This window comes from Ammospiza caudacuta, chromosome 12, assembly GCF_027887145.1.
Source record: "Ammospiza caudacuta isolate bAmmCau1 chromosome 12, bAmmCau1.pri, whole genome shotgun sequence".
NCBI classification, from domain to species: Eukaryota; Metazoa; Chordata; class Aves; order Passeriformes; family Passerellidae; genus Ammospiza; species Ammospiza caudacuta.
In genome coordinates this window covers 8873440-8886805 of record NC_080604.1, presented here as the reverse complement: position 1 = coordinate 8886805, position 13366 = coordinate 8873440, and the positions used below count along the sequence as shown (strand labels likewise).

The window sequence follows — 13366 nt, the reverse complement described above, 5'->3', positions numbered from 1 at the left end:
CATTTGGAGAATTAATCTTCCCTTTAGAAGAAGAAATAGATAATAACTAAAACCATCTGGTTTAATTTTGGTGGAATATATGAACTCTAAGTGGCACAGCAGTACAATATTCTATATACAGTCAGCAGAAAATGAATATTTTAAAAATAATTAGAGTTCATCATTTAATAACACCAAAAAGATTTGTTTTTTACACATAATACCTCTGAGGAAAAATACATTCCCAGATGGCTCATTTATTATATTGTATTTTTTCCCTGCAGAAATGAATTAGTCATTCATTAGAACAGTTTGCAAGACAAGACTTTTATTTTGTTTTCCCACTTTTAGCAGCAATTTAAAGTGATGCATGTTCTTGAAATGCAAATTAATCTTAGCTTTATTTTAGTTTGGAGCTCCATCTCAGATGCATGGGTTTCTAGACTGCCACTAGACCACACAAACTGTGTTATCCTTTGCACAGAGACTGTAGTTGCAGAGCTGCACTTCTCCTGAAAGGATTATCAAGTCAATAGAGTCTTGCAATCATGAGAAATGTTTCACACTTGTAAAGGATGCCTGAAATGTGAAGGGTTTTAGTTTGGTCATGAAAAGTTTTCACAACTCTGGTTAAGAACTCTGTCACGCTGGATAGTTGCCTGAAATCATATATTATTTAATAGGGTGCCTAAACTGGATTATTGCAGGCTTTACCCTCCCCCAGTAAGCAGCTGACCCACATCAGTCCATACCCATCCCTAGACTGCTTCATTCTGCTCCAGAGAAAAACTCAGCCCCAAAGACTCCCCCGATGTTAAAGGGAACATCAGCAGCTCACATACTGTTCACCAAACTCAGATATCCAACACCAGGTCCTGATTCAGCCCTAGAATTTAGTGGAAGCATAAGTGCAGGAAAACTAACACCTCAGTGATTTCAAGAGTGACTATTTGTGCTCAAAGACAGATGTTATTAAAAAGGCTTCTGAATCAAGTCCTGAATTCAGAGAACCTCTCAGCTGTCAGTTCATACAACATTCAGAAAATTAAAGGGCATGGGCAGGTGCTATGAAAGCTTTCTCTACCAGGACCTTATTCTTCCACAGAAATCAATGGAAATTACATGAGAGACCATGCAGGTGGGCAGACTACTCAGAGTAATTCATACTCTGATGGGTTACAGAGAGAAGTGACAAAGAATAGAAAGCATCACATTCACAGCTCTGTCTACAGCTCTGTCATTTTGTGTTGTCCAGCTGAAACCAGGACATATGTCATTCCTAAAAAGCCATTAAGGTATAAAACTATTGATCTGTTTTATTGAAATTTACACTCATATTCCTCTACAGTTTATCAAAGTTTAAAGGTTTAATTAAGATTTGATTTTAAAACCATCTCTATATGTGTTTCCCTTTTGCTTGTAGAGATTTCTTTAGGTATAATTAAGATTAATGGAATTGGACTGGCTGCAGTCTCTGCTGAGAAAGCAAATTTCAATACATTCAATATAGGACATCATGGCAGCTCTTTCAAGCAATTAGAATACCTAATGAAATTTCCCATTGAAGCTAGTCAAATAGAATCAGGTCCAGAAGTGGTTCCATATCCACCTTGGGTTATATATGAAAATCAATTTTTCACTCTACTACTATGTATTAATTAAATAAATGGGACTCATGCTTGCTTAATCATGCAGGTTGTGTTCTTACTGAAAGAACAAAAACCTTGCTCAAAATTATGCCAGCTCGTGACATGTGAGGAAAGGTCCACCTCGTCTTACAGGCACGCTGCTGACAACCTGCACAAGAGTTTAAATTCCCAACTTCTGGATTTAAATTAGGACTTAATCTTACTGTGATATTTTAGGCATTTGATAAGATTTAGTCCTTTTTTATTCGTATTTTTAACAAATTCGGTGTGAGCATCTGACCTAACTCCATTTAGCCTCCAATAAAGAGTGTTTTAGTGGAAAATTTTTTAGTTATCATGTATTTAGGACACAGCCAAAGATAGAGGTCATGTTAATTAGACTGCTCCAGGGTTACTGTAACTCTGTGGTCACTTGACAAAAGGGAAGAGGTCTATTCAAGGGACTGCTTGGCAAGGGAGCAGAGCTGTGTGTGACAATCTCCAACCTGCCCACCGAGCTTCCCCTTCAGGCACAGGGACCAATCTGTTGAGAATGACCTGACCTGATGAAGGATCTATTTATACACAAACTTTAGTCCTGGACCAAATCTGCCTGCATGCCAAAGGACTGGCCCAAATACCACCTTCTCAGTAACATTCAGTATCTCATAATCAAATAGTTACAAATCAGGCATTCTTATATTCACAGTACTTTCCCAAATTTAACAATGTTTTACCATACATTCCTTTAGTTAGCAACTCTTTCTTTCCCTTAATGCAGTAACAACTTAAAAGCAGCACACATTCTAATTTCTGAGCCTTTTCAAATACAGGCAACCCTTGATATGGTTTGAATTTTAAAATGAAATTAGAATTGCATACTGCAAGCCAAGGTCTTGTTTGCTACAACACACAAAGTTATATGTGGATAATGTTCTCCATGTTCTGGATGATGCTTACTTTTAGCAAACAAAATTTGCAGTACTGGTTAAGCAACTGTTTAACACAATCTTCAAAACATTTAAGAAATTGGTGAATATACATCAAGATTATTCCCTAGATAGCTGAAGCTAGGATCTAATGAAGTAGCACAGCCACTGACATCGAGTTGCTGACACAAAAATAATTTATCAATAAGTAGGTGCATAATGTAAGTTCCACTCCTCTGAACCTGCATAAGACCCAAGAGCCCCTTCTCTGGGGCAAAGAACAAACTCTGCAAGGTTTCCTGGTACAGCAAGGTGCACAGGGTAAAGAAAAAAAAAAAAGCATTTTTAACATACATTCAACTCCAGGCAAATCAAAATCATATATATATATATATCTTGGGGCTGACATGTAGCACCCAATTTTACTCAGATTTTGGGAATATCAAGGAACCACTGTTAATTCTGTCCCCCCAACTACTCTTCTCCACTTTGAAACATGTGGGTCCTCCCAGAGGTCTTTGTGAAGTCATTCCACATGACTGCAGTGAAGGGTTAAACAAATACATTAAATAACAAGATGCAGCCCTTAAGAGATCAACATTGGGAAAGACACCAGTTTACCTTGGAAAAATCAGATGGAAAAGCTTCTGAAAAACAACTCTGGAAATCTCCAGCAGGACTCAGAATTCTCTGGGAACTTATAAATGCAATACAGTCTGTAGCCAGGTATAGCACTGAAAATTTTAGGACTTTTTAACTTTTTTTTTTACTCAGTTCATTCTTTTATTCCAAAGAAAGAAATCCAGCATAGGCTGCTACTCACAGCCAAGCAGGCCTATACTTAACTCACTGTAAATAAAAGTTTAAATATTTTTATAATGGAAGATAAGCTACTTACCCTACTATTACTATTACAAAATCCAATAAATTCCATCCATTTCTAACATATGCATTGGGGTGTAATAATAATCCATATGCTATAATCTTCAAAAATGTTTCAACTGTAAAAATTATCAGGAAGGCATATTCTACTTTTTCCTGTAGAAGACAAAAAAAAAGTACAATGAAAGACAAGAAATGTAACAGCTCTTTTTACTATTGACAATTTGCAACAAGTGAGTACTGATCAGGACTAAGGAAATACGTTCATGGCAGTTTATTTCACAGGTTTTAATTGCATAACACTTAATTATACCTGTACTGACAAGGTTATAATTACATAATTGCACAAGGTTTTCTTGTTTTCACATTCTGTGAGAGGAAAAAAAGCAGTTTCTGCAAACATTTAAGCATACTGTACCTTTGCTTAAGCAAAGAGTCCCATCCAGGTCAATAGGATTCTCTGCATTCATTATAACCAGAAAATGCTGTAGAAGAGAGCCCTGGAAATATCCTTGAAAGGTAAGCAGTGGTACACTTCCTTTCACTATTAAAAAAGTTTTAATTGTTTAATATTTAATTTTACACTGTCTTGCAACTTTTTAATCTTGATATGGAAGCTTGCATTCACTTATTCTCACTTCCACATTACCAGAATTTTTTTTAAAATACCCTATTATGTGTGAAGAAATTTTAAGGTACTGTACCACCACCTTGTATCATTGAAGCTCCAACATCAGACTTCATGGTTTTTTTTAATGCCATTAGTTTCTGCATTTTACCAAAATTTTTATTTTAGAGCTATATACTGAATATCTTTTCTTAGCTAACTAGATACTCTAGAAAGAAGAAACCCCCAAAAACATTATTAGCATGCTTGACTTGGTAAATTGAAGAAGTCACCACTATCAAAACAGAGCAGTTAACAACTGTTCTTTTTACCTTCAGACATGATCATTTCATTATTTTCTATAACATTTTGTTTCGTTATCTGTTGCTACTCAAATACTACAGCCAAGAATAAAATGCACAAAGAGTATGATTCATTTTTTAAACTTGTTCAGGAACACATGATGTTGCTCATTTATCACATACAAGGTTCATTACATGACTGTAACTGCTCAGGCAGGATTACCATCTTCTACTATCATTACTCAAACAGAACACCAACATTACACACAAAAATACATTATCTTTATTTGTTACATGAAAAAATACACATTCCTTATTTGTGACACAGCTTGGCACTCTCATACACAACCAAAGGAAAAACCAAACCTTAATCATTTGCAACTTAAACAAAGATCTTGATATTCTTATGTGCGAATCTTTCATTTGGGCAGCTAGATTTCTCTTGCTGCCAAAGAGGCCACTTAGGATGGTAATGTATAGGATGTGGTATTTCCATTTATAAATCTGACACTGGTGATTTAATAGAGGCACAGGCTGGTCAATAAACTCCTTTCCAGGCCTTTACCTGCAGCAAGCAGCACCTGGGGTCACTGGGGCAGGTCAGGCACTCTCATTGCGAAACAAGGATTCCTGGATCTCCTCTCCTGCTCAGCTCAGCCCTGCACCCCTGCCTTTTTCCCCCTCTCCTCTTTTGATTACACTTCATGAACACTGGGGAGCTTCATCCCAGGCTCCTCAGCTACTTTCCATTTTGGGTGAGATCTTCCAGCCCAGTGAAACCTCCTTGTCCTCAAGCTTCCTAATACTTCTTTCAAAATTTTCCCTCCCACTTACCCATCAATTTATCACCAATCAGCCAGGACAGCTGCAAGATAACAAGAGTGAAGTGGCCTCACACAAGAAATATCAAGGTCTTGTGCACCAAAATCCATCTGATCTCTTTGGCCAGAGAACACCACTGAGATTACAATAATATGAATTATCAGCATTCCTAAGAAACACACTCAGAGATGTTTAAATACAACAAATCCTACCACACACACATTCCACAATAACAGCTATTACTGTCTCCCTACATACAGCTAAATTTGCAGCTAAGATATAGGAAGATAAATAATGTAGGAAAACATAAGAAGGACAAAAATATTACAGTTGTCATTTGCCATGGGCAAAATATATATCAAAATCATAGTAGTAAAAAAAAAAGTAAGACAAAATATGTGTTTCATTTATGCCAAATTTCAATAGCTTCTTTTCTTAAAAGGAACACAGAATGCAGGACTGGATGGGACCTTCTGAGCTAAAATAACCTCATGGGTCCCTAAGTCCAGAGTTTTATAGGCAACCATGTAATTTAACTCCATCCATTAAAGTACCAGTTCCATCCTAAAAACCATCTTTGCTCTTCAGTGCTCCCCTTCAAAAATATTCCAATGTTTTTCTGCTCTCTGGGCTAAACACCAGCCCCAGTGCTAAAGTTACACAACTTTTGTTAATGTCACACAGCCCTGCAGCTCATTTTAATGGGACAGTTCAAATCTGAACAACTCTGCCCTATCATTTCTCATCCATCCTTGAAAAATAGTATTGGTCTCCATCCTGTTTATCTCATCTCTTTTATGGAAGCAGGAGTTTTTATTGTTTCCTAAACAGTATTGCAAACATTCCATAGAGCCATATGGAATGTAGGACAATCTCATTTTTAAACCCTCCAATGGGCTCAAGATCAGTGTGTGTCACTTCTCAGATGGATCATAAGAAACTTTGAGAGCTGCACCAACAGAAGCCACATGAAATCTCAGCAAGGAAAAATGGGAAGTGCTGCACCTTGGCTTAAATAATCCCACACCAATACGGGCTGAGAAAGGACCTGGAAGTTGCACATCAATTTAAATATGTACTCATTTAAATCAGACCAATTCCATAACTTCACTGTTTCATTTTCCCTTCCTTCCTGCTTTCCTCCCTTTCATGCTCTCACACACTCTATTTATTTATTTATTTTCAAAGCACAACCTGTGTCTTCCACAGAGGCCAGATGAATGACTTGGCCCCACAGTTAGCACACAAAGTACAGGCTGTGCTTTCCTCACAGACCGTTTGGCTCTTTAATAAATAGGCACCCAACACATGTTCTCACACAAACTGCACATTTGACAACCTGCTCAGCCTCAGGAAGGTTCTGGTGGGCTCTTCTTTCACGTGGATAATTTCTTGCTGGTCACCATGAACATCAATTTTTGCCTCTGCAGCCCTGATGCATCTGTAGGCCACACATCACCTTGTACATCCAGAGCTTAAGCAACCACTATTCAGAGTAAATAACACTCAATTTTCAGTATCCATGAAAGAGTTGCAGAGGCAGGGTTGGTTTGGAAAAATAAAACTAAAAAAGTAAGAGATAAATTCAAAATACGGACTCAAGACTGCAATTTTAGAACTATATGATGCGTACATTTATCTGGACTCTTTTCTCCACAGTGGTAAAATTATATTTTGTTCAATTTAGTTGATATCTTTAAATGAACACTTCATTCAAAATGGCAGTAGGTACACTAAAAAAGTAGACAGCTAAACAAAATAATAAGGAAATACCTAAGAGTACGTATGGAGTGCTTGCAAAAGATAATCTATTAAAAGAAACCAAGAAGGCAGGTTTGGTTCTAAGAAACTGCAGAGATTATTGCAGAATTTGCACATAATTTCTAACATCTATTATTGCATTTATTTCTACACTGCATGATCAAATTAGCAGAAAAAAGTGACAGCTGTAAACCTAAAGAATATATGGAGCACAACAATATGTCTGCGTTCTGAAGGATCTAATCCTGAGGCTGTATAGATTAATAGCTGTTTGTTCACTGATTTGATAAAGCTAGGTCATCTCTCCTCACAGGCAGCTGATTCCAGCAAGGCTGTCTGACACTTTGGTTAATGCTGCTCGAAATCTTCAAGTCTCAGCAATCTTTTTCTGAATATATGATGCAACAGGACTGATAAAATAAACTGCCCTTCTGATGGAATCCATGCAGTTTGCCTTTGGTATTGATCATGAATCACAAAACAAAGGCCACTCTTACCCTATGAGTTTAGGTGCCATCATTAGATCCTCATTTTCTCACAAAAAAAAAAAAAAAGGGAAAAGGAAAAAAAGAGAAAAAAAAAAAAAAGGAAGCATTTGCTTTCTTATTTTAAGTAAATCAGCTTAGCAGAAACCCTGTTGCTCAGGAAATCTTTTTTTCCCCCACCGCAGCCAGATGGTGTACATTAGTCATCATTTATTATCTTCATATTTTCAAAATCTCAGAAAGAAATATGCAAAGCTACAGTTACATGTCAGAAGGTGACACACCAAAATTCTGCATTTACGTTAAGATGTTTCACAAGATAATGGTTTCAAAATCAGAAGTCATTAATTTTCAAAACCTTAATCTATTATGCTAGGTAATTAAGTCTTACTATATTAAAACTTCTATTCCCTCAGCATCAGAGATGGGAATTATTTCTTAACTGAAGAAATATATTTTTGCATCCAGAGTAACAAATATGCATCAGAGTAAAAACTGCTTAGCAGATAAAGTGACTCAATGTAAGCAAGTTAAACAGACTGATCAACTTTCTGAAGCTTAGACACAACACAAAATACTTTGACATTATTGTTTTAGGGATCAAAAACAAAAAAATAAAATCAGATGTTGTTTAATAAGTTGTGTGACTGATGTTTGGACAACACATATAAAGCCATTTATCTTTTTGACAATCAGCCATTTTTTCAAGTTCTGGCACTGGAAAAACACTCTATCTACAAGACAGAAAAGTAACTTGAGTTTTGAATTTTAAAATATAATTATTTCATTTTTCATTTTGTATAGCTGTATTCCTCTGAAAATCCTCTCTGACATGCAGCACAAGTAACAATCAACAATAGGAAAATAAACCTATTTATTCCCACATGTGAAAAAATGTTATAGCAGTTTTCCAATACAAAAAATGAAACACAAATGGAATCCATACACCTGGCAGAAAGAAATCCATATTCTTGCCTTTATTTCATCAACTTTAAAAGTAACGTACTACCAAGATTAGACATGGAAATTGCTCTCTATTCATTAGAAGAATTGGAATTATTTATCTCTCAACAATTCAGATAACTATTGGATTAACTGTGCCTTTAGATACATAACAACAAACAAGGAGGGAGAGTTTGAAAAACATGTTGTAAGGATTCTTGTCCTGATAGATCCAAATAAACCATGTTTCACCACCCTCATCAGTCCTGACCCACTGAATGCAATCACTGCTCTCTACTTTGTCAGATGGCTGCATTACTGTCCTTGTAAGTGCAGGTTTGCTCTACAGCAACTATAGAAAATACCATTATGTTCACAAAACTGTACTCCTTTAATAGAGGCCTGGGCAATAGACCTTGTTTCCATCCTTCAAGAGCACATTTCATGTACATGAGACCTTTTATGTTTGAATACATTGAACACATGTAAAATCCAGGGCAAGACTGGGCAGGAATTTGGCATCAGGCCCAGAAACATCTCCAGCCTTTTGAGGGGCTTTACAGGACACCATCACATTGCTGCAGACCCAGATGCTCTGGAATTTCAGGCGGGTGCATCTCATGGCAAGGCTGACACTTGAAAGTCAACACCAAGTACAAACTCCATACTCAGGAGTAGAAATAAGCAGGTATTACACAGCAAGAACATTCTTACACCAGTTCAATATTAAATGAACAGGATTTCACATTCCTGGTACCACTGCCAAGCAACAAATCTCATTCAACATTTTTACTGCTTTCAAAGAGAGCACAGAATCCTTTCATCTTTTTTGAACTGAGGATTCACAATCCCATGGTCTGCTCACAGTTAACAACAGTTGCACCCCCCAAATCTCAAGCAGGCATTTGTGTTTGCAGGAACAGAGAATAAGAATATCTCTGACACTGAGCACAGCAAAGGAACAAAATGGATGCGCAAGCTATACACTGAGGCATAATTAAAATTAACTTCAATTAAGTTTCTTTAAGTCCCTTTTTATCAATGTAGTCTGAAGGAGCATTTGAATAACTTACATCACTGAAATAGAACCTCAAGCTTCAAAAACAGTTTTAGTTTTCCTTTCATCTGACGGGTTCTGGCGGCCAGAGGTAGAGGAATAAGCAGAGCATATTTAACACTGATTACTTTTTTCATTATTTCCTGCAATCACTTCCTCCAAATGTGTAGACCTGCATTTCATCTTTGAGTGTAACTGCTTCTCATATGTATTTTGCACTTTATGTTGTAATACAATAATGGAGATGTAAACACCTCTACTCTGTAAATAACAATTTCTGCAGAGAGAAAAATGTTGCATCCAAATTAGAATTTTTCATACATAATACAGGCTTCTGTGTGGAGCCACATTGGTTTTATTCATGTAAAAGTTCAATTTACTACATGTTAAGTATTTTCAGTCCATAAATAGAAATCCAACCTCTTTGGTTTTTTCCTCCTTTATATTTAGTCAGAGATCTGCTCTGGGACAGGTAATTCAGAGCTTTGCTGAGCAACAGCTGGGGAAAACAACAGACATCCACTCTGTGTGTACATAATTATTAAATCCACTATTGGCACTGCCTTGCATACCCTCACAGAGGCACAGACAGCCCTTCTGCTTCTATTGCTGTGAAGAAATGAGACAAATGGCGTGGTTTTGAAAATTTGATCATAAATAACCAACAGCAAAACTGAACTCCTGCAAATTGACCACCTACTTAAAAATTATCAAGAAAGGGCCCACAAACAAACCAATCACTTGACAACAATTGCATTCTTGCAGGGTGCAAAAGGTAGGTTGTAGAAATGCCAGCAGGCAGAAACATGTGAGCTTCAGTCCTAAAACCACTTGAAGATTGGGCACAAAGAATTGCACAAGTGAAAGCTGGCCAACTAAGCAACAAAGAATATACCTGGAATAAAATCCAATTTACTTGGGTGTCTTTCTGCCCCCATCTAACTGATGACATTCAGGAAAACAAGGCCAGCACAATAAGTAGAAGAGAATATTTGTGTATACTGGCACATGGCCTCATCATTTTCCTTACATAGTTGAATAGAATCAGTGTCAAGTGGTGAATTAAACCTACATCTAATCATAAAACAGCACTAATGTTAAATATACATTAACACCTACTATCAATTTTCTTTGTTTAGAAGACACCAGGTTTTGGACAGAAACCAGGGTATGAGAATATTAGTAGGTCTCAGATACTTTAGAGAACATATTAAAATTCTGAACATTTAGAAATCAAGAGAATTTTGTAATCCTTATAAATTCATTCTGACTATGCAGAAACCTATGAGTAGAAAACAGGCAGGAGCAATGACAGTATTAAATCCTCTATTGAATTTAGTGCAAGGTAGGTTAAAAAAAACCCATCTCCAAAAGCTACAAAAATTATTTTTCCTTAAAAGAGAAAACTACAGACCAAAATCTCACCAACCACATCAAACTGCAATTATTTGGCATTTCACTATGAAACAGATGAAAAAAGAGATCTGCTTTAAAAATACTCCTGTGTGAGGTGTTCCTGTATGTTTTTTCTAACCACACTTCAAAAGCACATATTGATACCACTTATATGTTTCTTAAAATGCTGCCATAAAAACTTTCAGATGTCACAAAAACTTAACTACTCTGGTGATGCTGCAATAGCCTGAATTTAAACCTATCCACAAACAATGCCCATTTTTTCCCTGGTTTTCAAACCCATTTAATTCATTCTTTGGTCAACACAATTCTGAAATGCACAGGAGTGGCTCTCACACCAGTCCTGGTCACTCTGCACTCAGCTTTTCTGTAGGTGAGCTGCCAAAGCAGGAGTATGTCCCAACAGAGCGACAATTCCAAGTGGCTCTGAAGGAATATGGCATCCAAAATGGAAAGAAAGAAGACCAAACAGGTCAGGGTTTTTTGTGTGTTACTTATTCATTCACAGCTCTATAATGATCCAGTGCTGTGTTTTAAGAATGTCAAGGACTTTCTGTAAAAAAAAAAAGAAATAAAATGAAACATTAAAACAATATGGAGAACAGATTGGGTCTGTAGTTCTGTTCTGCACTGGTAGTGTCAGCCAGGAAACAGAACAATGACATTCCTTGAGTAGGTGTTTTTTCCCTTGATTTATTCATCTAACTGCAAATCTAATTTCCACTTTCATTACAAAAGAACTGGACAAAACTGATAGAATAACTTCATCACAATGCTTTACTCATTAATCTGCCAGATATATGACTCCATCAGCTCTTTGCTTTTGTCAGTTTAAGAACTACAGAATGATTTGTTAAGAACATACACAATGACACAGTTTGTTTTCCTAAACACCTTTAGTAGGGTAGAAATTTGCATTATATAAGGCTCAATAATTTCATTTGGTGAGGTTTGGTTTGAGTTTGTTTCATTTGTTTGGTTTTGTGAGGTTTCTTTGTTGGTTGGTTTTTATCACAGTGGAAATGGTTTGACCATTTCCCACCAACAAGGTTTTCAAAAACTCAAATACACTATATACCCCATGTCCTTCTCTGACCTTGAGGTGAATACAAAGGGAGGACATGGTTAGGCCTGGTACTTTATTGGAAATTTTCTAATCATCCTTCTCAAGTTTGAAACAGAAGACCCCCAGACCAGTGGTCAATCTGTGAGCTACATCCTACACTTGTGGTCTACTATTGCCCCTGCAAAACAGCAGCACCAAGAATATTTTGTTCAAACCTCTGCTTTTGGACGGTAGTCAACTTTCACTACGAAGACTGGCTATCTGTATCAGGACTGGCTACAGAATTAAAATATTATTTTTAAAAAATTCAAGGGCTTTAAAAGTACTAGAGAATGTGAATCCCTTATATTGGTATAACAGTGTTAAGAAATTTCTTCAGAGAAATTTGTATTTAGTTCTGACTCCTTCTTAATACATCCTAACATCAGCTCAGCACTAGAATTTCACACAGAAGACACTGAATGCAATACATGATGTGAAAATGATGATTCCATACTGAGAGGAAGGTTTGATTGCTAAATAAGTTCCAGTGTGAAATATCTAATGCCTCTTTGAGGACTACATGCTGCTCATTCTATGACCTCTTCACAACTATTTTCTTTTAGAAAGAATTTCTTAACTCCTTAGATAGACTTTGATTTACTCTATATATTTCTTAACAGGTAAAACAAAGTACTGCACTAAAAATCACTCCAACAAATCTGGAAAGACTGCATTATTTATGAGCACACAACCTGCCAGAGCACTAGAAGCCATAAACTACAGAAATGTCAACAGCAATGTTGCTGATGAAATACATTTTCAACTAAAAGAGAAGACAGGATAGAATATTCCTGGTAGATGCTGCCCAGAACAACAATGTGGGGAACCAAAAAAATGCATTTATCCAAACTGACAGGAGAATGGTCTGCAGTAGCCATGAAAACGTTAAAACACAACTTTATCTTTGAGTGTCTCAGTTCCTGAACAAGTTGTCCTTTGCAGTTTTCTTCTCCTGTGGTAGTTTTTGAGCCACATGCTTGAGGTAACTCTTTAATAAAGAATTTATTTCATAGTCAAAAAATTAAATAACACATTAATAAAAGACTTTGTTTTGAAAGACTATCTCATTGTAAATTCCAGACATGAGAAATGTAATTTGGCTATAGAAATTGGTATTTCCCTGCAGCAATAAAATGCAGGAATATTCCCATTTTATGTATCCACTAAGTATTTGGATAATTATGAAAGGAAAGCCCTCTAAATTCTTCCATCTTGAACACAAGGCTAAGTGAACATAGAAACATTTTCATCGCACATCTGAGGATTAGATTGCTCTGGCTGTTCCATAACAACAAAGAAAATGAGAATCTGTGGAGAAAACGCAAGGGAAATGTGCTCTTTTGCCATGACAGTATTCAATGGAAGACCTTTGCTCCACTGCAAACACAGAGCTCTTGGACAAGAAATATTAAAAGGTGGAATGGCTCTCTATAAATATAGAGGCGTTG

General features: G+C 36.5%; 1 protein-coding gene across 1 annotated transcript in view; it reads right to left on the bottom strand.

The window, feature by feature from the left end:
* The window catches only part of CACNA1D (calcium voltage-gated channel subunit alpha1 D), a 168920-nt gene that overhangs the window by 103308 nt on the left and 52246 nt on the right, over window positions 1–13366 (bottom strand). The window contains exon 4 of the mRNA XM_058812735.1: window positions 3435–3574. Coding sequence (XP_058668718.1) covers window positions 3435–3574 — 140 coding nt within the window. The remainder of the gene's footprint in view (window positions 1–3434; window positions 3575–13366) is intronic.